Source organism: Mesoplodon mirus (assembly GCF_964341445.2).
Source record: "Mesoplodon mirus genome assembly, chromosome: 16".
NCBI classification, from domain to species: domain Eukaryota; kingdom Metazoa; phylum Chordata; class Mammalia; order Artiodactyla; family Ziphiidae; genus Mesoplodon; species Mesoplodon mirus.
Genome location: NC_138992.1, coordinates 62,036,567 through 62,064,313, shown reverse-complemented (window position 1 = coordinate 62,064,313; position 27,747 = coordinate 62,036,567). Strand labels below are relative to the sequence as shown.

Sequence of the window (27,747 nt, the reverse complement as noted above, 5' to 3'; positions counted from 1 at the left end):
TAAAGCAATTATACTCCAATAAAAAAAAAACTGTGGAAAAACTAAATTAAAAATAAAATAAAATTAATGTCACTTGCTTATATTCTTAAATGTGGCACAGATATTTTGAATTACATGTATTTCTGTTGGCCTGCGCTGCTTTAGATAACTAAAGTTTTCTGGTTACTCTACTGGGAAAACAGTTCAATACAACATTGCCACGGAAGAGGATATCTAACAAGTAGCTTAGATGTTCCGCCCACAGAGCTGACCAGTGTCTCCCCAGCAGAAACTGGGAAGGCCCATCTGGAAAGAAACAGGCAGGTTTATTGTCTGTGCTGATTCACTTCTGAGTCCCTCTTCTGCGATATCAACAATATCAATTAGTGCTAAGTAGAAGGAGTTAATGGATCTTAAACTTTCTGGAAAGAAAGGGTCTCTCATGAACTAACAATTGCAGTAGCAACAGGCACTTCAGTGCCCTCTTGAATTTGTCTGTGATAAATCCCAGTACCCTTTTCTTTTTTTTTTTTTTTTTTTTTTTATGCGGTACGCGGGCCTTTCACTGTTGTGGCCTCTCCCGTTGCGGAGCACAGGCTCCGGACGCTCAGGCCCAGCGGCCACGGCCCACGGGCCCAGCCGCTCCGCGGCATGTGGGATCTTCCCTGACCGGGGCACGAACCCATGTCCCCTGCATCGGCAGGCGGACTCTCAACCACTGCGCCACCAGGGAAGCCCCCAGTACCCTTTTCTAACCAAAGCGTTTCTTTTGGAAGCAATTGCTGTCCAGGGTTGTCAGGCCCTCCAATATTATGTTTTAGATATATTAATTCAGTGCATTATGTGTTAGGCCCTTAGATGCAGAAGTGAATATCTGGATTTTTTCATTTTAATTGTGGTAGAATACACATAACATAAAATTTTCTATCTTAACCATTTTTTTAATTGAAGTATAGTTGATTTACAATGTTGGGTTAGTTTCAGGTGTACAACGAAGTGACTCAGCTATACATAAATATATATATTCTTTTTCAGATTCTTTTCCATTATAGGTTATTACAAGATACTGAATGCAGTTCCCTCTACAGTAGGACCTTGTTGTTTTAACTGTTTTTAAGTGTATATATTGCAGTAATGCTTAGTACGTTCCAATTATACAACCACTCTCCAGAGCTCTTTTTGGTCTTGCAAAACTGAAACTCTATACCCATTACACAACAACTCCCCATTCCTCCCTATTCCCATGGTATCTGGACTTGAGTCTGTCTGAGGCTTTTGTTTTTCTGAAAAATCTAACCATCTCACATGTGAATATTCTAGGATAAAAAAGATTAATATATTATGATGAATATAAGTGATTCTGTACATATGGGTCTCCCTTTTATATTGATGTGAGATATAAGACTGCAAATTTATGCAGATGTATTTTTCAAAAGAATCCCAGTGAAATTACATCTCTTAACTCTTTCTGATCTGAATTTTTTATTTGCTCCAAATGATTTAAACCCAGCCTGTCAGTAACAACCTCTCATACATACCAAGGAGCTTCTGCCATCTGCTGGTGTACCTGGAGGACATGGCCAGTCGACATCCCCAGCATGATCACATCATGCAGTCCACATCCCAGCTTCCAGATCTTTCTATTCTAAAAACTAGAAAGATGGTATGGATCATCAGTTCAGCTAATGGCTCTTTCTGTCATTTCCCAGAAAGTTTTTTTTTTCTTTTTTGTCTTGTTATACCATAATAACAACATTACTTGACTCAGATATTTTCCTTCACATTTAAATTAGAGTTTTTTTAAAAAAATAAAATAGAAATAATCCAGCATCTACACCACAGTTTTGATAAAATTTAGACTAAAATCTTCAATTAATTACACAATCAGATAAAGATCTATTGAAATCTGTAGCTTACTCTAATCACTTTTTGAAATTCACTTTGCAGGTTTATTGAAAAGTTGGTTAAATGTTGGAGACTGTATTCATACATCTGATGAGAGTGTTCATGTAAATCCAGGCATATATGCAGGCAGTGTTTCCTGCTTTGTTGTTGTTTCATTTGCTATGTTTGCTTACTTACAGGTAAGTCTTTTTTTTTTTTTTTTTTGGTACATGGGCCTCTCGCTGTTGTGGCCTCTCCCGTTGCGGAGCACAGGCTCCGGACGCGCAGGCTCAGTGGCCATGACTCACGGGCCCAGCCGCTCAGTGGCATGTGGGATCTTCCCGGACCGGGGCACGAACCCGTGTCCCCTGCATCGGCAGGCGGACTCTCAACCACTGCGCCACCAGGGAAGCCCAAAGTCTGTCTTTTAAGACATTAATTTGTATTCTCTCTCATCTATTTGTATAAATTATTTTCTCTATTAGTGCATAGTTAATGAATATCCACAGTGTGCCAAGCCCTATGTGAAGTGTTAAGAATAAACTGATAAAGAGGATATCCTTCTGATCTTCGTGGAATGATGCACAAAGGAATAAAAACATGATTTAGACTTCTCTTAGGGTTTTGTTTTGTTCTGCAGAACAGGAATAAAAATGTTTGCCTGGTTTCAACAGATTATAAACCTTTTTAAAATGCTTTATAAATGATCTCAAGAGGAGAAAACCCTACCACCTCTGTAACTAGTCTTATGCATCATATCCAGACAGTCTTTCATTATCATCCAAGAATATAGAGGCCAGTTGGAGAACTTCTTGACCTTCCCATATTAGGAGACATTCAGACATGTTACTAACATAACCTACCATCATACATAACAGTTGAAGCAATGTGAGAGTAATCATGACCTGCTAGAAAGTCTAAGAGTAAATATTACCTTGATGACGAGTGATTGAATAAACATCTTCCCACACAGGCAAAGTGAAATGGGGATGAAAGTCATTTCCTCGTGTCAAGCCTCCAAAAATGATTAATTTATTAAACAGAATACTCAGGCAAATTTTTAAAAAATACATAGGAATCTAATGAAGAGGGACATGAATAATCTAGATGATTAAATCCTAGTGTGCCGTTTATTTTTTTTAATTTTATTGAACTATAGTTGATTTATAATGTGTTAATTTCTGCTGTACAGCAAAGTGATTCGGTTATATATATACATATGTATGTATATATATATATTCCTTTTCATATTCTTTTCCACTGTGGTTTATCACAGGGTACTGAATATAGTTCCCTGTGCTATACAGTAGAATATGCAGTTTTCTTTAAAAGTTGGTCTACAGTTAATGCCACAAGGACTCTATAAGAATCTGATAAGAGAACCCTAATGTTTAATTGTTCTGTTCCATATCGGAATGTTAAGTCACATGTAATTTGCATGCAGCAGAATCTGATCTGAGGGGGTGCATCTCGGACCCCTATCTGTTGAAGTGCTCAATGCATCTTACTTGGAGTCAGAGGAACCTATAGGAGAGTCCCATGGCATGGCTCTCAGAGCCCAGGTCCCAGCACTTCTGTACCTGGGATCTGTTCCAATTCTTCCTAAACTCATCATTGTGGGCTTGTGTGAGACACTGAATCTCCCTGAACTTGAATTTCCCTATCTATAAAACAAGGGTGTGGGCTCAGCATTCTGATTTTACAGAAGTTGGAATGGTGTAAGAAGAAGGAAACTGGAGGTTTGTGAAGGGTGTCTTGGGTGTGTCTTCATTGACTGGCTGGTTATTCATGGAGCTGTCTCATTGCAGCATTTCTGTTAGGAGTTCTCTTCCAGTCAGCCAGAGTCAAATCAGCGTTGAGGTTAACTTTCTCTGGCTGTACTGATCCAGTGACTCAGTTATCCCCAAAGCTGGAGGGAAGAAATACATTCCTTCTACCGACTTAGATCATAGAGATACCCATCACAGTTCAAGGGCGTTTCTTGTCCTTTACCCTCTGAAGTTGACATGGCTCCAGGGGTGCACACAGACTCACCTCCAGCTTTGAGGAGGACAGGACGTGAGCGGTGGAAGCCATCTGTGGGCCTTAGGAAGCAGACACCGAGGAAGGGTTGGGGAGGAGAACTGAGCCATCATTTACTGAAACAGGGAGGGTGGAGACGGAAGAGACAGGAAAGTGAAGGCTGGGAAGTGCAGTTACTGGTGTGTCCTGATAGAGGACTTTAGAACGCATGCCATTTGGACACGTCTCAGGGGACAATGCAAAACCAAAAAAAGTTTTACAAATGGAAGGTAGGTTGATAAGTTGTTAGGGGAAAGAGGCGTGTCATGACCTTGTGAACAAGTTGCAAGGAGTGAGGCTTCCAGCATTCAGGAAGCTTGGACCAGATGACAGAGATTACCCATTTGTAACATTTCACAACATGGCGCCTGCATTTCATTGTTGGTTTGGAAAAAAAAATAAAAGGAAAAGTAAAGGAAAATGGCTCTTCGTAATGATGGTTTCTTCTAAGGATTTCAGAATGAATTTCCAAATTTTTTTCCTGTGTTTCATGTTTCTATAAAAGAGTATGCATATTATCAGTCGGATAAGTTTAAATCTGTTTTTCTAACAAATAACACTAAATCTTAGAGCTAGTATTTATCTTCCTGGCTATATTCTAAATGCATTACGTATAACTAATTCTCACAGCCACCACCGGAGGTAGGTCTGTTTCTCTCCCTGTTTGATAGATGAGAAGTCAGGAACCCAGAGCCTCAGGTGTGAAAGGTCACACCCACTCAGGCTGGCCCCAGAGACACGCTACCATTTGCATAATGTGTCCTCTCTAACTACTGCTCCCTTGGTGCCCTCACGATCACCCCTTCCTTTCACAGGTGGCCAGATGCCTCAGGGATTTTTCATCAGTTCATAAGCCTACGTTCATTAGAGAGAGTAGTTAATGGGGTGAAAGATGTACAAGATGACACGTATGTGATTTTGTAACATCGCAGCACCCATCTTGCTGGAGTCTCTCTCTCTCTCCTTGCTGCCTTTGAAGAACTGGGCTGCCTCTGTGGGAGCCAACATGGCAAGGGGCCGAGGGCAGCCTCCTAGACCCAAGGAAGCTTCCAGCCAACAGCTGGTAAGAAACTGCAGCTTCCAGTATCACAGCCGTAAGGATCTGAATTCTGTCGACAAAATCAGATCCTTTTCTAGTAGAGCCTTAGATGAGACCTCAGCGCTGACTGACACCTTTATTGTAGCCTTGTGGGACCCAAGCAGAGGACCTGGTCAAACTATGTCTGGACTCTTGACCCACAGAAACTGGTGTTTGTTGTTTGGAGTCACTAAGTTTGCGGTAATTTGTTGCATAGAAGTAGGAAACTAACAGAAGCACCTGCAGGGTTCTAGACACTGTTTTAGATGTTGGAAATGGAGGAATGGACAAAACAGTCTCTGCCCCAAGGAGGTTGCATTCAAATAATTGGAGAACATATACAAGTTAGAACCTTTAAATCACTTGAATTATAATTTCCAAGTAAAAAGCTCAGTAGCCTTAGCTAAATGAGAAAGAAAATCCAAATTTGTTTAAAATCTTTATTTCCAATGTGGTAGATATTTTACATTTGAAGATTTTGGTTTTGGCCCAAAGGAGAAAAAAAATTATTCTGAAGTGTTAGCATTGCATTACCAGGTGATACTGTTCGAGGAAAGACCACGAGGATGGTTTGGTCAGCTGTGGAGAGAGAAGGAATTGTCTAGACTCCGGCTTCAGGATCAGAGTTTTGCAGTGCCTCATCATTTGGTCACACTGTACACGTAGCCATTTCAAAAGCAAAATACTTGGGCTTCCCTGGTGGTGTAGTGGTTGAGAGTCCGCCTGCCGATGCGGGGGACACAGGTTCGTGCCCCGGTCCGGGAAGATCCCACGTGCCGTGGAGCGGCTGGGCCTGTGAGCCATGGCCGCTGAGCCTGCGCGTCCGGAGCCTGTGCTCCACAACGGGAGAGGCCACAGTAGTGAGAAGCCCACATACTGCACAAAAAAAAAAAAAAAAAAAAAAAAAAAAGCAAAATACTTAAAAGCTTAAAGACCAAACTGCCAAAAGTCACCAGAATATAAAAGCAATTTCAAAATTAGCCTAACGATTCTATGTCTATCGAAAGACTACTGTCTAAAGGAAAACCTAGAATCATTCTGCACCTTCGGAAGATTGAAGTCACATTTTTTCACCTGGCATGTAAATTAGTTCTGGTGTCTGGGCTGGAGAGCTGAGGAGGGCAAGGTCTTGGCTTGAATCTCGACACAAGTAACCTGGCTTTATGTGCAGCTCAATTCTGCCCAGCACACAAGCTGTAGCCCAACGTGGGTCATCCATCTGGCAGTTTTGTACTGCTAGGCTCTTGAGCCTGTGCTTTATTCAGCAAACCACAAAGCTAAGGCCACATTCTATGGAATAGATTTAAGTGTCTTTTTTTTTTTTTTTCTTTTGCGGTACGCGGGCCTCTCACTATTGTGGCCTCTCCCGTTGCGGAGCACAGGCTCTGGACGTGCAGGCTCAGCGGCCATGGCCCACGGGCCCAGCTGCTCTGCGGCATGTGGGATCCTCTCGGACCGGGGCACGAACCCGTGTCCCCTGCATCGGCAGGCGGACTCCCAACCACTGCACCACCAGGGAAGCCCTAAGTGTCTTTTAAAATAAGTAAACCATCACATTCAGCACATACTTGGGCAACTTATAGGTATAATGTGTTGCATGCAGTTAAACGGCTAACATTTGTATTATGTGTCCAGAGGGTGTCCATAGAGCTAGCTCATATTGAATTTCTTGTTATTAATAACATATATTGAACACTGGCTCTGTCTAGACATTGTGCTGAGCATTTGGATATGTATTTCCTTTTTTTTTTAAACTTTTAATTTTATATTGGAGTATAGTAGATTAACAATGTTGTGTGAGTTTCGGGTTTACAGCAAAGTGATTCAGTTATCCATATACATATATCTATTCTTTTTCAAAAATTTTTCCCAGTTAGGTTGTTCCAGAATATTGAGCAGAGTTCCCATCGTTATCTCCATTGTATGGCTGAAGAAACTGAACCTCAGAGAGCCTAAGGGACATACCCAAGTTCCAACAAAGAGGAAGTGGTGGGGTCCAGATTTTCACCCGGGCAGTTTGATCGTAGAGCTGGCACCCTTAGCCATCATGTGTGCTGCTTCCCTTTCACATGATAAACATGAGGCCAGAAACCATGTTCTTTCATTTGTTCCTCGTAACAACCTTGTGAAGTATGTCTGGGGGCGATGGAGTGGGCATTGAATGCCTCTTCCAAACAACCAGGTTGAGGAGAAGCTGAGATGCAGACGTGCATCTCCTCCTCACACAGCCAGAATAAATGGGACCACTGGGGACTATTGTTCTGAAGAGACAACCACTGTGTGCTATTTATGAAGTGTTTAGAAGAACACTTTACCTCCAGTAGCTCCCCCATCAATTTGATAATGCCCAGTATCCAAAAATACCTGCCAGATTCTTTTACCTTGAAGCTTTGATCTCTGTGAAATTGTTCCTAGTCCTTTAACTTCAGTAAGAATCAGTTTAGCTCCCTCTTTCATGAAAGCAGAGTTTTATGCAGAAGAGAATACAGAAATGTAAGGATCCCAGGTGCTAAATCTAGGGCAGGAGGTCACTAAGGAATGAAGAAAAGATAGAAGAGATAGAGCCTAATGACGAACCGATATGAAAAACACTTCCTAGAGCTTCTACATTTGCATTTCTCTGTGCATCTCATTGTATTTTCTATCCTAGTAGGAAGTTGTAGAGTGGAAACAGTAGAAAGGACCTGTAGAGGGTCAACAAACAAAGTCTGGTCTTTCCTGGCAGTCCAGAGGTTAAGACTCCTTGCTCCCAAGGCAGGGGCCACGGGGTCCGACCCCTGGTTGGGGATTAAGATCCCGCATGCATCATGGTATGGCCAAAAAATAAAAGATAAAATAAAAATAAAAAAATAAGAAAGCAGAAATCGATGACTAAAATTTCTGAATACTGATGAACGTAAAACAAAATAAACATATAAGAGATTAAAAAAAAAAAGCTACGTCTAGTCAGTTCTGCTAGCCACTTGTTTTAAAAACAGTTGATACATTAGGGGAAAATGTGAGCATTGCTTGTTTTCTTATGCATGATTTTGTCCGTGGTAAGCACTAGATGAATAAGCAAAACCGTACCCAACTGAAAGGAGCTGTGTAGGAACGCCCAAATCACAGACATGCACACACCTCAGACCTCTGCCAGCTACCTCAGTTCCCCACGTGTTCTGAGCGACGCCACCCACATCTGGGCTTCCAACTTTCTCTCCAGTTTCAGCTAACCATTGTTCCACCACTTCACAATAACTCACAAGCTTCAGCCCTTCAAAGCTCACTTCCACAAGCAAACTCCAGGCAGTTTCAAGATAAAGTATTCTATTTATTGTATGTAGGTATTTCTGCATCGTTCAACATGTGTAAAACTTTGCTACCATTTTTATTAGGTGACTTCTTAAAAGGTTTCACTGCTGAATTTTTGAGCATCCATTTTTCTCACCAGCCCCGTGGTTTTTATTGCACAATTTTACATTGCACAAAGATTTTTAGAAACTTTATAGCAGAACTAACTGTCTTGTCCTTTATCGTGTGGATTGTGTCTCTGTTAGGGTGCGTGTGTTGGAGGGGTGGCTGACAAGCACTTCTTTTCCCGGTGGTTTAGCAGGCTAGCAGGCTTTTCCCAGGAAAGAAGAGCTAACCAGGCATCAAAATAATACTTTTTAGGAGAGCTTCTAAAGGCTAGCTCGCCCAGATCTATGTGCATTGATTCTCTAGGTTGTTGGGAGACAGCTTTGAGGCAGTGAGGGTCTCACCTTTGCATCCACAGTTTCATTCTTAGATACAGCTGATGTTGGGAGTTGGTGGAAGTTATTATTGCTATAACCGGATATATGCAGGAGCTGGCTCACACCAGCTCGTGGTAAATGATGTCGACATCTCTTCCCTACTAAGTGTTCAGTGAAATACTGCTAGTAGCTTGAAATCAGACATGGTGGGGATAGTTACACCATAGAAATTGGCAAACCCAACAAATCAGGCTCACCCCCTGCCTCCCCCGAGAGCTGGTTGTTAAACATGTACCACAACTGCTAGTTGTCATGGTTAAAGGAGTTTAATCTTCAAGTGACTTCTTTTCTTGTCCACCGCATTTAATAAGATTCACATAATTATTAATACAGACGGAGACATATGACAGGGCCGGAAGTTAATTAACCACAGAATTTTTGTTCTTTTTTCCTTCCAGTTCACCCCAAATCCAGAAGTCTTCAGTTTTATACATTTGGCACAATTTATATTTCATTTTTACATTTAGCGCGTGTTGATCAAACTGCCACTCTCTATTGGCAAGGCATCTGTAGGTAGTATGTGTGCCTTTCCAGCTACTGACGTGACCTCACTGATGTTGATTTTTTTTAACAAATAAAAAAGCCAGACTTTAGATCTGCTCTCCCTAACAGAGCAAACCGGTAGCAACATTTGTTAGCCTTGTCCTTTCTACCAGCCGGCAGTTATTTTGGCAAATGAGGGGAAAGAAGATACATACAGAGACCCCCTTATATCCTGAGTCTAAAAGGAATAAGGACATTTTGGTCAGTTTCCTAGGGCTGCCTTAACAATGTATTACAAACGGGGTGCCTTAAACAACAGAACGGTATTGTGTCACAGTTCTGGATGCTAGAATTTCTAGATCAAGATGTCAGCGGGGTTGGTTCCTTATGAGGTTGGGGGGGAAATCTGTTCCACGTCTCCCTCCTGGTTTCTGATGGTTTGCTGGCCGTCTTTGGCTTCTGCCACATCACCCCACTTTCTGCCTTCATCTTCACGTGGCATTCTTCCTGTGTGCATGTCTCTATTCAACTTTCCCCTTTTTATAAGGACACCTGTCATAGTGAATTAGGACCCACCCTAATGACCTCATCTTAACTTGATTACATCTGTAAAGACCATACTTCCAAATAAGGTCACATTCTGAGGTCCTGGGGGTTAGGACTCCTACATATCTTTTGGCGGGGGGGACATAATTCAACCCATAGCAGCATTGTAGTTAAATTGTCAAATCATCAGACATTAATATCAATACATGAGCAAATGTTCTTTGTCAGGCTAGAGTTCTAACAAATAAACATTTCATTCCTTTTGAAAAACAGATATTCCTGCTGAGTTGCTTTCCATATTATTCAGAATGGCCTGAAGGAGCTGTCGATCCATCCTGGTCCTCAGCCTTGTGCAAGGACTTCCTTTGTGCGAGTATAGCCTTAATTTTAGTATGGGGTCAGCCAACCCACTGCCTAATTCTGTAGGACCTCCAAACCTAGAATGGTTTTCACATTTTTAAAGCATTGAAAAGAAAATCAAAAAAAAAAGAATCTTTCATGATGTGAAAATTATATGAAATTCAAATTTCAGTGCCAATAAAGTTTTATTGGGGCATGGCCACTCTCATTCATTTGCATTTTGTCTATGGCTGCTTTCACACTCCAATGGCAGAGCTGAGGAGTTGGAAAAGAGACCATTTGGTCCGCAAAGCTTAAAATATTTACTGTATGCCACTTACAGGGAACTTTGCTGACCCCTGCTTCAGGATGTGAATTCTGTGAACTATACTTCACTTAGAGTCCTTTGCTGCCAATCCTGGATGACACAGCCCAACACTGAGGCAGATAGTAAGTATCTCGTGCTGTGAGAGGATGTTTTCATTCATCAGTGATGACGTCATGATGTGTCCTAATCTGTTACTATGAGAAGAATCATGCAGTTAATTAGTAAGCATTTAATTAGAAACCTGAATCAATGCAGTTAATGGGCATGCTTAATATTCCATTGACAAAATTAACTGGTAGAGATCAAAGGTATGCTCATTACCACCACCACCCCCAAGGCTCCCCCCACTACAGCGGTATTTTGTTAAACATCACCTCCATCAGGACCTAAGACTCCACATTTCTAACCACCTCCCAAGTGATGTAACCCCTGCAAGTCCATAGGCCACACTTTTCGTGGCAGGAGTTTAGATTACGAACAAAATGGATGGATTTCTTTCTATAGAGTTAGTTTCTTTCCCATACTAACTAATTGTGCTTTTTAGATTAAATATGTTTGTATTACCGGGAAAGGCAAGTAACTCAGTTCCCCTTTTCTTTCTTGGCATTGGGATTTCAGTATAATTTTAATGATGCTCTATTCGCTCATCAGGGGAAGAACAACTATGAAGAATGCTCTTAGTTCTCATCAACTCACATCTAATTAAAGAGAACAATAAGTTGAGGAGAAAATACATCAAGTTAAAATTTGGATCCAAGTAAGTCCTGATGACAGGCTTAACATAAGGAAGATCATTTTTTTCAAAATATTTAGGTACAATTGGAGAATGAGACAATGCATTTTCATGATTTGTGTTGATTTGGGATTGGACTAAAATATTACCTTCCTTCTCTCCCTCCTCCACATCTTTCAACTTCCCTGGAGTTCTTAGGGAAGCCCAGAAACAGGCTAGCTTTTGTTGTACTGGGGAGCTGTTCCAGGCAGTGTGAATCTGAAATCTTAACTTTTGCGTCAGTGACCCCAAGTCTGGTCTGGATGGATAGCACAGGCTCCACACTCGAGCCTACGGATGAAGCCTAATCCTTTCAGATTGCTTTGTGATGCCCCAAGCTTGGTGTGAGGCTGGGCGTTCCTGGGGAGGTGACCGCTTGTCTGTGTCTGTTGCCAAGACTGGACTCCAAAAGGCTTCCTCTCCCCTTTGGCAGTAAGCTGCAAATCCTGGTTGAAGGTAGGCAGATGCAAACATCCAAGAGGCAGGTATCTGTCACCTTTCATGATGGAAGGATTTGGGAGTGCTTCTAAAGCAATCTAATTCAACTTATGTGAGATTCTGAGTCATCACAAATAGGTGTGGTTACCATCAAAATGAAGGAATTATCTTCCCAGTGACTTTTCAGCCTGTCACTCAGCTGAGTTTGCCTGATGGACAGAAAAGGCCCCAGAGGGACTCCATGTGGTCCTTCTGGGGAATATGGAGCCCAGAACTGAATGAAGAGTGTCCCATCACTGCCGCCGAGATCCCACCGAGTGATAGTGGGGAAGGCTCCTGGTCTTTGGTTTTATTTCCTCACCTCTAGTATGGTCAGGTTTGCCTCTTGCTACTTTTATAGGATGGAGGTCCACTGCAAAGGCTGCTACACACACTGCCGTATTTAACTATGCAAAAAGGGGCTAAAACTTCATTTGGGGTATGAAATACAAAGGAGAAAAGTTAAAAGTCTGTGTGAACAAAGCATTCAGAGTAGAACAGCTCCCGGCTGCCTCCCTTCTGACCGAAAGTATCATAATCTGTGTCTTCTCTATGGTGTCCGGTTTCTGACACCGTTCTGCCTACTAGTTGTGTCACTTGGGGCAAGTTCCTTAATTTTCTTGTTGCCTCAGTTTTCTCACCTATAAAATGGGAATGGTAGAAATCCATAGGGGTTTTATGAGGATTATAAGTTTACAGATCTGATTGATTAGAACAGTGTCTGGCGTATACATGGCTCAGTGAAGGCTAGCTCTCACTGTCATGAGTTTTCTGATGTTCAGAGAACCTGAGGCAACGGTGGTGAGATGAGAAGACCTGCGTTCAAATCCTGACTCTTGGCTCAAGTTTGGGCCTATCCCACAACGTCTCTGAAATGCCTTCTCTGTAAAACAGGGAACATAGTATCTATCTCTGATGGTTAGTTAAGGTAAAAGGACAATTTATGAAGAGTCTGGCATTGTTACTCTAGAAGAGTAACAATGCTCACTATGGAAATATGGACTACTAAAAGGTATCGAATTAACTGAAGGCAAGCAAACTAGGTTTTTACTGAAATTAGAAAACTATCTGCAGACAAATATCCATTATGAACTGTGGAAGGGATGCAGTTTTCCTCTAGTTTGCTCTCATCCTTTCATTTTGATTCAATTAGGTTATAATCATGATAACATTTGTTGAATGCTTTATGTACTTTATCTCACCAGTCTTCACCGCAGCCAGGCAATGTTATGATAGGGAACATTTTGATCCCTGTTATACTGTGTATCAGAAATCTGCAGCCCAGAGAGGTTCAGTAACTTGCCTGAAGTCACACAGCTACCAAGAGGCAGAGGCAAGGCTATAACCTAGCTTTCTTTGTCTCCGAAGACAGTGCCCTTTACAACTACGATGTTCTCCCTTCTATAAGTCAAGTCAAATCTCTTGATCGCTCAGAGCAATCTTTGTCATGACAGTTCAAATTAGAGAACATCAGATCTTCATTTTAGTTCAAAGTAGGGCAAGAAGTCAAAGGAGAAGAAAGAGGAAGGATCCGTAAAAGTCAAGTACTGACCCATTTCTGCCACTGACAAACGCTGACATGCCATAAGGCTGAATCACTGTCTTCCAGGCTTGAAATATCTGCTTCCCCAATCATTTCCCTTATAGGAGGGCCTTATGGGCATTATTGGGTTGGAAGGGGAAGTGGGGTTGGTGCTCTTGCCTGGAAGACATACTTGCTAAGCAAGCACGTGGTTTGTGTGAAGGTGTTATGCATGTTGCGGTGGTTGATGTGGTTGATAGTGATTCTGGAGCTAAAGCCTTCCTGCCACCATCACTAGGTGGTGGAAATGCCAGGCCTTTGACTCCGTCTCTGCTATCAGTAACCAAAGGTAGGTGAGGATGCAATGGTCTCCTCTACAGTGTGGCCTGGGGTAACCCCGTGTTTAGTAGCATTACTAGATGAAACCAGGCTGCAAAGAATAGCCCTACTCTAAATAAACTGTATTTTATAGTGGCCTGTATCGGGAGAGTTAATCTGGTTTTGCTTGGCAAGTTGTACTGAGGGATTTCACAGCTTAGTTCATTGCTTTTGTAAACAACGTTTTTCTTCCTCCTTCTGAAGATATCTGTTTTGTAGGGAAATTAGAGCTATCAATCCATCCAGAGGGATGCAGTCACATCACTCTTTTCTACCAGACGATCCCTATTAGCTGGTCATGAGTGTGCGTGGGCTGGGAGACTGGAGGAAGCAGAGAAGGCTATAGAAGCAGGAGCTGTGTGCAATGTAGCTTGTGCTGCTCATGTAGCAGAGGTGTGCCCCAGTGCTCACGGCTGAGTTCGAGTCATTCTCTCCTTCTCTCTCTGTCTTTCTCCCTCCCTTTCTCTTAATTTCTCTCTCTCTCTCTTTTTTTTTAATTGAAGTATAGTTGATGTACAATGTAGTGTTAGTCTCTGGTGTGCAAAAAAGTGATTCAGGTCTCCGGAGTGCGGCATGGCGGGGTTGGTCTAGCTGGGGCCCGTGGCCCTATGTCTTCTGGCTGCGACGCCGGTCCTGCGCACGCTGCGGGGCCGCAGCCGCCGGGCGGTGGGCGCCCGAGGGGCCGGGAGGCGAGCCGGGCCCCCAGGCGGGTGTGGGCATCGTGTCCGCATCCAGCGTCCCCGAGGCCGCGCTCGGGCCATGATTACTCGGTGAAGCTGCGCCGGGACAGCGCGGCCGACATCTTTGCGCGCTCTGAGGACCTGTGCGCGCTGCAGGACTCGGTGCCTCTGCCCTCCGTGCGCGCTTCCCTACAGGAGGGCCTGCTGGACTTAAGGCCGACCGCCTCCGCGGGGTGCACTGGGCGCCACTCCTCAGCGCCCGCTGCCCCTGATCTGTATCCAGAGCTTCTTCCAGCCACGGCTTGTCGAGACAGGATCTGGGGTTCACACCATCTGTTATCTCTTCTGCAAGGACAGTTCAACTCATCCCCTGGTGAAGAGAAGTCAGATTATTCTTTGCATCCCATTCAGGTTGTGACAGAAATAAAGTTTACAGAAGTCGTGTTCCTGAGATAAGAAATAAAGATGTGACCTTGCAATTGTGTAAAGCTCATAAATGCTGTGTAAGTGCGTCAGGTGCACTAAGGAACGTGGAGCTAAGTGGGCTACTTGTGAGAGAGAGAGACTTAACTATGTTAACAAAGACACTCAGGTCCATCAGAATTTCCTGTGACTGTGACAGTAGAGAGTCCTTCCTCCTCAGAAGTGGAAGAGGCTGATGATTCCTCAGAACGTGTTCAGGAAGAGCCAGAGAAAATCCGTTTGAAACAAGAAGCAGTGCAGGTGAATGGATAAACAAACTTGGTATTCGAGATGATGGATACTTCAGGTGATAAAAGGGAAGAAACTATAGATTCACACAACAACATGGATGAATCCTAAATGCATGTTGCTAAGTCAAAGATGCCAAATTCAAAAATCTACATATTGTATGATGCCGTTTATTCAACATTCTGGAAAAGACAAATTATAGGGATGGAAGACAAATCAGCATTTGTCAGAGGTTGGGAGTGAATGACTACAAAGGCCACTCACAGAGAATATTTTAGGTTGATGAAACTGTACTGTACGGTAGTAGGCATAAGATACATGACTACGCATTTGTCAAAACACATAGAATAGTACATCACAGGGTGAACTTTAATGTATGCAATTTTTAATCAGAGTATCCTGGATGTAATGCATACTGTGACAAATAAATTTAACTGTATTCCCAATATATGATAAAACGGCACTGAAGGGGGTGGAGAAAAAGGAACTGACATAAGTGACTTTGGAAAATGATGTTTTGATTGGTAAATATAAGACTAGGTGCAAAAATAACTGTACATAAACACAATTTTAGTTGGTAAGTTTGTTTCTCACAGGAATACAGTTAAGAAATCTGAAAACACTTACACTAGTGTAGAACAAATAAGTAAATAAATGGTAAATAATTTGAGTCAGGTTTCTCACTGTTAGTAAAAGAAGTTACAAATAAGCAAGAGGCAAAAGCTAGAATGAACCATGTGATACTGGATTAGAGTCAGGCATTAGTATGAACTCACGTTTAGTTTAATAGGTATAGAGATAGACACCTAGAGAAATGATTATAGATATGAGTGTATACATTGGTTAATATACATGCATATATTTCATAACTTTGCGGAGAGACAAGAAACAATGACATCAAGTAGCAACAAACACATGTAGCATCCAGGCCTTAGTTTCTAAACATGGTCCTCCAAAATAACAAAAACCAGACATCCTTGGAGAAATGACTAATTCTAGGCCTGGGGCAATGAAAACACAAGATGAGCCTGGAGCATTGTGTAGTGCCAGGAAATAAGGCAGCACTCAAAAATCAAAAGGATAGAGGCAGATCAAAGGGACACAAGAACCCAACTGAAGGAGCACCTGATGGCCTAAGCTGGAACAATTTGAGTCATAAAATTAATTAAACTTTAAAGTTATAGAGAAATATAGAATAAATATTCATGAGTCCATACTGACATAAATAACTGAACACATAGATAAATGGGGAAGAAGGTACAAATCTTTCTTACAAAGAATTTCAAATAACATATGTAAATACTCTTCCCTCCAGGATATGGGGCTTAAACTCCCTCTTAGGAGTATTGGCTGGATTCCAAAAGATAGATTATGGAAAGGGAACAATAGTAACTTCACAGTGAAGAAATCGGGCAGACCTCACCTTAACCAAGTGATCAAGGTTAACATCACCAGTAATAAGTCATTACTGACACAAGGTGATGAGAAAGACATTTCACCTTTATGTTAATCTTCCCCAAAACCCAAAAAACCCTGGTCTGTCTAATCATGAGAAAAACACCAAACAAACCCAAAGTCAGGGCCATTCTACAAAAGACTGGCCAGTACTTCTGAAAACTATAAAGGTTATGGGAAACAAGGAAAGGCTGGGAACCTGTCAGAGACCATAGAAGAGAGATTATAACTAAATTCAATGTGATATACTTGATTAGATCCTAGAACAGCAAAAAGACATAATTGTAAAAAAAATCGATAAATCTGAATAAAGTCTGGAGTTTAGCTAAAAAAAAAAAAAAGTGATTCAGTTTGAGATAGATATATATATATATATATATATATTCTTTTTCATTTCCTTTTCTATTATGGTCTTATAGGATATAGAATATAGCTCCTTGTGCTGTATCGATACAATAGGATCTTGTTGTTTATCCATTGTCTTACTTTTCTTTTTAAGTAGCTAGACCTCGGAAGTCTTGGAAGACCTCTCCAAATCCCTCTTCTGTCATCTCCTTTACATATAAATTCCATTTAACAGTTGAATTGCACTGATAAGCATTTGACTAAAAGATTGTTAAGCCTACAGGTCACCAAAGACTTGCCATCAACCTCATGTGAGAACAGTGAGGAACCAAAGTAGATTAGGTGCTGCAGAGCCAGCTAGGGACCAGGATTTGAAGATAATTGGGGGGGGCGTATTTTAAAAAGAAGAAACAGAAGAAGTGAACAAGCTATGGAATGAGGAGTAAATAGAGGTCGAAAACTTGCAGGGCCGTGGGTAGGTGTTTCCTTGGTTCTCCTCTTACCAACCCTGAGACTTGGGCCTTGGTGTTTTCATCTGCAAAATGGGATAATAATGATGCCAATCTCATATAGTTGTGAGGATTGCATGAGGAAATAATGGAAAGCAGTTAGCACAGATTAACCCTTACATTTGTTCGTTATTGTTAGAATTATCACTCTTTTCCCCACAGAAGTAATTAGAGATTCTGTGAGGGATCATTTAAGATGCTACAGCTTTGAAATGGGTCAAAACCTATTCTTCTGTCATCTCCTCTTTTTTTTTCTTCTGTTTTTATCTTTCACATTACATTAAAACTAGAGTAAACACCCCAAAGTTTTCCCCTGTAGGTGTATGGAAACTTGCAAAATATTGGTAAACTGCTGTGAAATTACACCTTTTTGCTCTCTAATCCCTAGAATTAAATCCCGCCAAGGGCACAGGCCACCAAGCTTCACAAGTGTTGCTAATTCTTTGGCCTCTCTCTAAAATAACCCTGCCACAATCTCCTTCACAGCCCCAGGAAGTCCTCTTGTAGAAGCTGAGTTCTTCTTTTACTGACTATTTCTAATGATGCAGTTTGCTTGTATAAGGCAAACATGTATATTTTCAAGTCAGCCTTAAAATCGGAACTGCTGTCTAATTTCTGCCTATTAAGTAAAAACACCACACACACACAGAGACACACACACACACACACACACACACACACACACAGGAGCCAGCAGTGCCCCCAAACTCCTGCAAAATCCAATTTCAATCACTTCTTAGTCTTTTATAGCTGGAAGGAACTCCGAAGCCCTTTGATGCCATTTTCTCCATCTTCTGGTTGAAGGAATTATATTGGAGAGGTTGGATGACCTGCCTGGACACATGGTTATTCTGAAACACCCTGGAACTTTTCCTACTACATGGCGTCATTTCCCACCCCCAAATGGAAAAAACTCCAAATCAAAACACCCCTCATGCCTTTAGAGGATAAATGCCAGAAGGAAGTGCTTCCAAGGCCTACTTTAGATGGTACTAAATTCATCACCCAACTTACGTAGATCATCGTGTCTTCTTTGAATTCTCATTATTGGCTCCAGGCATACCTGGTGTGCACAGATGTTCACCTAGACAGCTCCTTCTTTCCTTCTTTTTTTTTTTTTTTTTGCTGCGCCTTGAGGCTTGCGGGATCTTAGTTCCCTGACCAGGGATCGAACCTGTGCCCCTTGCAGTGGAAGCTCAGAATTCTAACCACAAGACTACCAGTGAATTCCCTGCAGCTCCTTCTTTCTACCTCCCGTGACCCCACAGAGGGGAGATAGGAATTGGTCTTTAAAATTTTAGATAACTTCATAGTTAACAAATTCATCATGATGCCAAGGAAGCCAGAATTTTCTTTGAGGTTGATGAATGTGACCTTCCCCAGCTTGGTCTTTGTTGCAGAAGAAACTTGGGCCGCACAACTCCAGATTCTGAATCAGGATGACTGTTTATCAACTTGTCCTGTGGCCCATGGTGGAAGCCCAGAAATATAACAAGCAGGCCCCAGATCTACTGACTAGACCTCCACCAGTTAGGTTACTGATGACCTGCCCCTTAACCTTCGGGCAGAAAACCATTCCCAGCTCTCATGCAGTCATTTATTTTAAAACTTCTTAACAGTTCACGTTTTCTTTCTTTGGTTTGAGGTTTCTCCCCCCCCCCACTGTGAGAGTCGCCTTATGTTAGTATTTGACAAACAGATCCTCTTTCCCCTGGCCTCTCCCTTGCCTCTTCCCGAGATATTCTGCTCACTATCTCTTTCCGACACAAGGTTGTGCAGAGATGTCGAGGGAAGTGTGTGATTTCATCCAAGTCTGCCTCCTCAGGCTTCATGATCTCTGAGTAGAGCAATGTGTCTTAGAATCCTGGCTGTTTATAGAGTCACCGAGGGAGCATCAGAAACTGAACTTACCGTGGTAAGCATTTCACAATATATGTAAGTCAAGTCATTACACTGTATACCTTAAACTTTCACGGTGCTGTATGTCAATTATATCTCAATAAAACTGAAAGAAAAGGCAAATGCAGGTGCCGAGACCACACCGTGGACCACTTGAAGCATAATTTCAGGGGAGAGGTCCTGGCATGGGTCTACTTTTAAGCTCCCCAGGTTAATCTAGTGTGCAGCCAGGGTTCAGAACTACTCATTTAGGGTTTTCCTATAACAAAGAATTAAACTAAACATAGAAATAAGGAATGGAAGCCCTAACAGGTTAGACAGATGGCACAATGTCAGGTGAAAGAGAGCTGATGGCAGGGAAGGCAGGACTGGATGTGCATGAGTACGTCATGCATTTTTTTTGACACTGATTTTTCAAGAGCAGGTGATCAAATGTACCCTTGCATGTGTCTAGAGCTGTAGCTTCAGGCCCTGACCCATGATAAAGGAGCTCCTATTAGGCAAGACGTGGAGAAATAGAGTAGGGTGTGCTTTGTCCAGTGAATGGTAGTCATCAACTCTGATTCTAGGATTTCCTTGCTGGTGTGATACTGACTGTTTTTTGTACATCAGTTTCCTACAGCACAGCGACTTCTCCCACAATGGACACATGTCTGTCTCCAGTGCCAGACACCTAGCAGGAGCGAAAGATGTGCTTGTGGAACAAACGAGTCAGGGAAGAATGCGTAAATGAGCAGCAAAGTGGTACCACTGGGCCAGTCCTCCATTTTGCTGGGTTGTACTATGGCTGTCAATGATATGGTGTCAGGACGTATCATGGAAATGAAGAACCCAAGTCATGCCTTATCAGAGCGAAGTCCTTTAGAAAATCATACCCTGACGTTTCAGAAAGTGCTGCTTTCAGTGGGTATCTGTAGTGGCACTCAATGCAGTGGGCTAGGAACGCTAATGCTGAGGCCCATCAATTAAAAAAAAAAACTTCATGAAAAATTCCATTTTTAAGCTCTATAAAATCAGATGCTAGATGAAAAAATAGAAGAAAGCCCATAAAACAACTCGTAATAAAAATATATTAGGAACAAGGAATTTAATTACAGTGTATAAACTGTTGGTGTTACCTCATCACTGACTTAAATACCGACCAATGGACTTTATGATTTTGGTGAAAAACTTTCATCTTCCAAATCCAAGGTCTTTTAAATGATACTGCTATAAGCGAATCAGTTAATTCAATTTTCTATTACAGATGGTGCAAGACCAGTCTTAAGAAAAGGTATAAAAGCAAAAGAAGTTGGTCTTAAGTGCCCTCCCCAGCCATAATCTTGCAAACTTACACAGTGGTTGTTTAGTCTATACATGTTGCTGTATTGGAAAAGGAGGTGTGTGTGACGGGTTGGGGGGGGCAGGGTTGGGGGCAGATTGGTAAAGGGACAGTGAAAATTACAAGAATTTAAAAAATGAAAGCAAAAGTGCAGGAGATCAAGCAATAGCTACCTTGTATCATTATGCCATTGATGAAACTGCCTGAATTCCCCTTTACAATCTAACAAAATGTTCTTATTTAATTAAAATTTTGATGCGTCAAGGTACCATCATATGGTTTAATTTGGGGATGATTATTTTGATGGTAATGGTTCTGCTGGTGACAATAGACTTAATTGCTCCCTACTGGAAGACGCATTCATTTTTTCACATCCCTTAAAGCCCCATTTCTAAAGCACCTTCCAATGTACTTACTTTCCTGTAACTACCCAGGTGGGTTAAATCAAGCCCATGTAATTAATTCTTCACTGTCTGCTCAAGAGATATGGATTATATCTTTCTGTGTCAGGAAAAGAAATGGACATTATAGATGTCCTGGGCTATACCTTCTTTCCTTGCTTAGCTACTCTCATTACTAATGCTTTCAGTCCTTTTAGCCTTTGTTTTTATATCATAAATTAGAAACCAATGAAATTGGGTATTTGGGGTTCTCCTTGAGCCATCTGAACACCAAGACAGCTGATGGCTAGCATGCACTGGAACTTGGTGATCAGGCTGCCTGGACTTGAGTCTTGACACTGCTTCTCACTAGCAGTTGGACTCTGGGCAGGTTACTTAACTAAAACTCAGTTTCCTCATCTGTAAAATGAGCACAATCAGACCTCACGGGTTAGTCATGAAGGTTAATAAAACAATGTCTTGTAAAGCACTTAACACAAGTGCCTGAGACAGGTGAAGAGCTGGATTGGTATTAAGTACTAAATGTAATGCCAGCTATTTCATATGAAGCTATGACATGTACCTCCATAAGCCAGAAACACTTACTCAGTGAATTGTCCACTACTTATTCATCATATACTCTGAACACAGGACTACATTAAAGCCCAGGGTTTGAATGATCATTGAAGTTTAATTAAGTAGGATTTACCTAAGTAGGTAAAGAGGAAGAGTAATCTGTACTGTCCAGTATCATAGCCTCTAGATACAGCCTCTAGATACAGGGAGCTATGGAGTACTTGAAGTGTGGCTAGTCTGAATTGAGCTGTGCTATAAATGTAAAAGACATGCCTGATTTTAGAAACTTTATGCAAAAAAGGAAAGTGTAGTCTCATTCATTTATATTGATTATATCAATATATTGAACTGATAATATTTTGGATGTATTGTGTTAAATGAAATTTATTATAATTAACTTCACCTATTTCTTTATACCTTTAAAAATATGACAGTGAGAACCCTTTAAATTACATATATGGTTCACATTCTTTTCTAGTAGACAACACTTCTGGATGGTACAGCCCATCATTAAAAAGGAAACAGTGGAGTAGGCAGTGACTCAAAGAACTTTTAGTCTGGTAAAAGGAGACGGTGTTGATACACATGAGAAAGGAGCCCATGATACCTTATATGGCCTGGTTCCTAATACCTGGGGGCTTTGAGGTCACCTGCATCTTTTATTCAGTGGGTGTGGGGAGAGGGACTTAAAACAATGGCCGTCACCACCTGGAAACCTACCTAAGCAGCAGAGGAGTAACCAGTTCTGAGAACTTCACAGCACCCCTTTGTCTTCCGTAAACTCAGATGTCAAACTAGCAAAATGGAGGTAAAAGAGCCTGCTGTTGCTGCACTCTTCAGAGCCTCTCTGTGCAGAGAACTTTTTTTTTTTTTTTTTTTTTTTTTGCCTGGGTTTGTGTAGTACTTTTGCCAATAGAGTTGAGACATATTTTGGAGTACTTTGTTGAAAAAATATAAGATGTGAAAGAAGCCTGAATATAGAGAACTTGAAACCAGAAGAAAAAAGGCACATTTTAAAGCTTTTAGCCTTGTCAAGAAATAGCTATTTTGACTTTCCCATAGATGGGAAAGGCTTCTGAGCCTGCCAAGAAAAGGAAACAAAATTTCAACGAACCTACCAGAACTTTATTTTCCTTTTCCTATATGCCAGATTTGAAGAGGCTTTTCTGTCTTCTAGTTCAAGAGCATGCTTTCATTGTGTTTCCAGTACCGTTCAGGTACCCTTTCCACGCAGAGCCAGTAAACAAAAAGTGTCTTGACCCTTCAGTTTGGGAAGTAAAGAAGGGAAGGATGGAAGTATGGATAGAAAGAAGGACAGAACCTTTATGGAGGGTCTTCTATGTGCGTGGCATCATCATGTTTAATTGAGGAGGAGTGGGATGAGCTAGAACTCTCTGGAATGTAATTTAAGGTGTGCAACAAGCAGCTTCCTGGTCACCCCAGGACAAAAGTGACAGTATGGCACACCTTAGACCCTGCATCAATCCCTAATCTAGACTGAGACCATTTAGTCTTTATCCCGAGCCTTTTTCCTGCCCATCCTGCATGTCGGACTCACGTCTTCCACGGGGAGGAAGATCCCTCCGCAGTGTGGATGGTGGCCATTCACTCTGCTGAGATGTCTGCCTTTTGATGAGAATGCAGTGCACGTTTTGGAGGCTTACTCATCTTTTCCTTCCGAATTTGTATCACTTTTGATCACTGCTAGGTTTTTCCTTTCTAGAAAATACTCTTTAATGCCGTGAATCCCTAATGGGAAAACATAAAGATGCTCGACACTTCCTATCCGGAACTGATTTTTGAAGACCAGTGGACTTCTGCATGAGCAAAGGAAACTACCTCTGATGGACAAATTTCTCTTTGCTCTGAGCAGAGGCCTATCGAGAAAACTTGTTAGGAGAACAACCGTACTCAAAGAAAATAATAACCCTGCAAAAACATGCAGAAAGGAAGTTTGAATAAACTTTTCTCCCATGTTTCCAGCAATTTGAAATTGGCTGAATTGGGACAACTCAAAGGAAATAACCTTCGTTTTTCAGTAGGTTATATTGGTTTGAACATCTGGGGAAAGAATGGCCCTTCATTCATTGAAATGTGTCTGTAGTGAATATAATGGTACCATTATGATCAGCCACCTAAATTTGTGTGTAAAATGCTGTGTTCTTTGAAAGTGGATTTTGTGCTGTACGTGAACCAATTGTTTTCGTACCCTGTAAACAATAATTCATACCAGAAATTTAATTACCCATGTGTACCGTAACTATGCCAACCACATAAAACCCTGGTTTTTTAAAACCCACACCCCCTTCTCTTCAGATGCATGCTCTCTGGAATTGAAGTGGTGTTTTTTGTTTATTTTGTCTTGCTGTGAATTATACTGCTTGATGCCATTAACTGGTTACCTACCAGATTTCTATCCTATACCGTTTAGTCATAGTTTGTCCAATCCTGTTGGTACAGGTTGAAATCTTTTCAACAAAAGGGAAAGAAACAAGGGATGAAAAATTTATTCATCTTGCAATGTAATATGGTGACACCACGTACCAGACCCCAAACATAATAATACCATTGCTCCTGAAGCATTAGGACAAGCTTTGCCAAATTGGAGCTGCCATATTAGAAACTGCATACACTTGTCTGTAGAAGGCATAGCCTTTGACTAGAATCTTACTAGCAGTACTCTAGTAAGTAGATAGTCACCACGATCTATTAAATGTCATGTAAATGTGTCAAGCATTTGCTTGGGTCTCTGTGTTGGCTTACAAGCTAATCAAAATTTGTTGAATATTTTCCACATGCCAGGAACTCACTGAACTGTTCACTTACATGATCTCATGGGGTCCTTGCAGAAACCTGTGAGCTTATTTCTCTTGCTTTACAAATAAAGAAACTGATACCTAGAGGAGTTAAATGGCTTGACCAAAAGAAGTGAAAGTGAAGACTCAAATCCAGGCCAGCTGACCCCAAGTTCAGTAACAGACTTGTTGGCCTGCCCCATTAGGCAAGCGGAAGGTATTGAGACAGGAATGTCCCAGACTGCAGTAGAGAAAAATGGACAGTACCGGGATTTCCTATATACACACCTTATTAGAAATTAGAAGAATTCTATATGTGATCTCTGTGAAATATAATTGCATCACAGCCCCAAGTTGGGATCCATAGAGCCTAATCAGTACCACACCTGTACTGACTGCGTCTAATGTGCAGTGATGCAAAATCCTAGAGCCCCTCTCCTACCTAAGAGCCACATCTCACGGAGGCAGGGATTCACCCCCAGCACTTGGCATTCCATGTGCTGGGTATGTATGCCAGATCTCTGCCCCGTGCCGCTTTATAGGCACTTTGTCATAGGGTTTATATCCCATGGTTGGAATATGTCCCATCTGAAGGAGTTTCAAGCTGCTCCTGGACTCTTCATATGAGCAGCGCTGCAAGATGGCAGTACTGCATCTTATGCTCTCAAATGCATGGTTTTATATGTATATGTGTATCACATCAATTCTGTCTTAGCGAAGCCTAGTAACAAAGCTGCCCTCTTCCTCTGCTGCTGAAGGCATCCCCAGGGAAGGTATTATATATAGTTCACTTTGATTCACTTGGCTCAGCTTTTAGTGATATCAGAGCTTCTGGGCTCCTATTTTCAGAGTAACTTATGGGTGTCATGTCCATCTGGAGCTTCAGATGGGACACGGGACTGCTCTACATTCTGTCAGCTAAACTGCCTGGTGATCTCTAAATGGAAACAGATTATGTTCTGATGCTTCCAGTTGCCAGCCTTAAGTACTCATGAATTGAACCACACCTCCTTGAAGATAAAACTCCAAATGGAAATATCAACAACTCTCCTGCCTTTATCAATTTTAGATACTGATCCATCAACAATGTCACCTTTTTTAGTAGATGACAGAAAGCATGGATGAATGTTTCCAACTATTGTCATTGGTATTCAATACATATCCTGTCTCACAGATTACGAATTGGTATGTTAGGCCACCAGCCACTGAAATGTCAATTATTGTTATCTTTTCCTCTTCTTTAGCTTTTTCATTAGTGTTGACAGCAGAATTTTTCACCTTCATTTTAAAACAGATGAAAGACCTACCAGGGTGAGTTAGGGAGTGTTCTTGAGGTGTGAATCAATTGTATTTTTACTATTTTTCTAGGTGTATATAAATGGAATATAACCTGATATAGATATGTCAGAAATATTTGTATATTCAAATAGCACAATATATTCAAATATATATGTTAAATATATTATATATACATTAATATTGCTGCTTGAATTATATATTGTCTTGCATTTGCATTTTTTGGTTGATATTTAGTGCTTAATGTTTTATAATCCATATATTATGGGAAGTCTAATTGAGATATATATATATATTTTTCCCTAAAGTTCTTATTTCTTATGGGGGAATACCGTGACAGTCCCTCAGAACTGAATGCTTTCAAGAAAGTGAAGAATTGGTTCATAAATCTTCTTGCATCTCTTTGTTTGGATGATGAGTCAGAAAGCTAATATTTAGACAGAGGTTCTACTTCCAAAAAATTAGATCAAAAAAGTAATTTTTCAGCTCTCCAATTGGCACTCTGTCTTTTTTGTCTATTACTCATTCTCCAGTGAACTCCATCTATTCAGGTGATTCAGAATCAGGCAAGATTTCACTTCCAGTGAAAGTCCAAATAGGAAGTTCAAGTGAGTTCTAAATTATAATTAGTCACCCTTTATTTTTAACACTCGAGAGTAGTTTTATTTTATTTATTTATTTATTTAAATATTTTTTGTCTGCGTTGGTTCTTCGTTGCTGCACGCAGGCTTTCTTTAGTTGTGGCGAGCAGGGTCCACTCTTCATTGTGGCGCGCAAGTTTCTCATTGCGGTGGCTTCTCTTGTTGCGGAGCACAGGCTCTAGGCATGTGGGCTTCAGTAATTGTGGCACGCGGGCTCAGTAGTTGTGGCTTGTGGGCTCTAGAGCACAGGCTCAGTAGTTGTGGCACACGGGCTTAGTTGCTCTGTAGCATGTGGGATCCTCCCGGACCAGGGCTCGAACCTGTGTCCCCTGCATTGACAGGCGGATTCCCAACCACTGTGCCACCAGGGAAGTCCCTTGAGAGTAGTTTTAATAAAGGCTGTCATGAACAAACTTAACTTAAACTTCTGCCTTAAAAAAAAAAAAGTAATTCTGTATCAGCCTTAAAAGGAAGAAATTCTGACACATGCTACAACATAGATGGACCTCGAGGACGTTATGCTGAGTGAGAAATAAGCCACACGACAAAAAGACAAATATCGTGTGATTGCATTCCGCTCAGATGAGGTACCTTGAGTAGGCAAATTCATAAAGACAGAAAGTAGAAGGTGGTTACTGTCGGGGGGGAAGAAATTTCCCTCTACCCTTCTAAGTTCTTCTGGCTGGTCTAAGAATTAAACTGACATGAGACAGGTTAACAGGAGGAAATCAAACAAAAGTTTAATGACACGTACACGTGGAAGAGACCCAGGAAAACCCACTCCCCAGAATGGCTGAAACTCTTACCTTGAATACCAACAAAAGAGGATGTTGAGGGTAGTGGTTTGGGACTTCAAAGTGGGGGAAGGCAATTCACATGAAGATGGAAAAGCAAATGTTTGGTAAATAAATGTTTGCTGGGCCTGCAGAGCAGTGGGAAACAGAGTGGATTTCTAGGTAGGTGTTACCTGGAGTGTCCCTCACCACACCTAGCCCATATTCTTGCAGATATCTCTGGTGGTAGCTCTATTCTGGGAATAGTCTGCCTAAAACTTCCTGAGCCTTCTGTTTCTTGAAAATAATCAGCCTAAATTAATACTCCTGACAAAGAGACACATTTTGAGGTGGCAAATTTTGCTCCCTTGTATTACCAAGGGCTGGCGGGAGAGGGAAATGGGAGTTAGTGTTGAGTGGGGATGGAGTTTCAGACTGGGACAATGACAACGTTCCAGAGATGGATAGTGGTGATGGTTGTACAACAATGTGAATGTATGTAATGCCACTGAGTTATACACTTAAAAATGGTTAAGGTGGTAAATTTTATGTTACGTCCATTTCACCACAATTTTTTTTTTAAGTCATTCTGACGTGGTTTCCCTGTAACTTGACAGTGTGATTCTCCAAGTCCTGAGGGAATTGCAGACAGAGGGAGAAAATTTAAGGAGGGGACCAAGCACCCATTTAATAATCTATGGTTTGGGGGATATACCTTTCCTAACTTTTTAAAATTAATCCAAGAG

General features: G+C 41.4%; 2 protein-coding genes across 2 annotated transcripts in view; both read left to right on the top strand.

Annotated features, from left to right (window-relative positions):
- Positions 1 to 27,747, top strand: part of KCNB2 (potassium voltage-gated channel subfamily B member 2) — a gene marked incomplete at both ends in the record, with an annotated part of 367,631 nt that overhangs the window by 60,475 nt on the left and 279,409 nt on the right. The window lies entirely within an intron of this gene.
- LOC309792137 (uncharacterized protein) lies at positions 14,183 to 15,600 on the top strand. The gene is made up of 2 exons (XM_082601459.1): positions 14,183 to 14,803; positions 14,885 to 15,600. Exon 1 carries the CDS (start codon positions 14,229 to 14,231, stop codon positions 14,754 to 14,756), a length of 528 nt encoding a protein of 175 aa, XP_082457585.1. The 5' UTR covers positions 14,183 to 14,228; the 3' UTR covers positions 14,757 to 14,803; positions 14,885 to 15,600.

Excerpts from the sequence above, each read along its gene's own strand:
- LOC309792137 (XM_082601459.1), top strand. The coding sequence starts at position 14,229 with ATGTCTTCTGGCTGCGACGCCGGTCCTGCGCACGCTGCGGGGCCGCAG.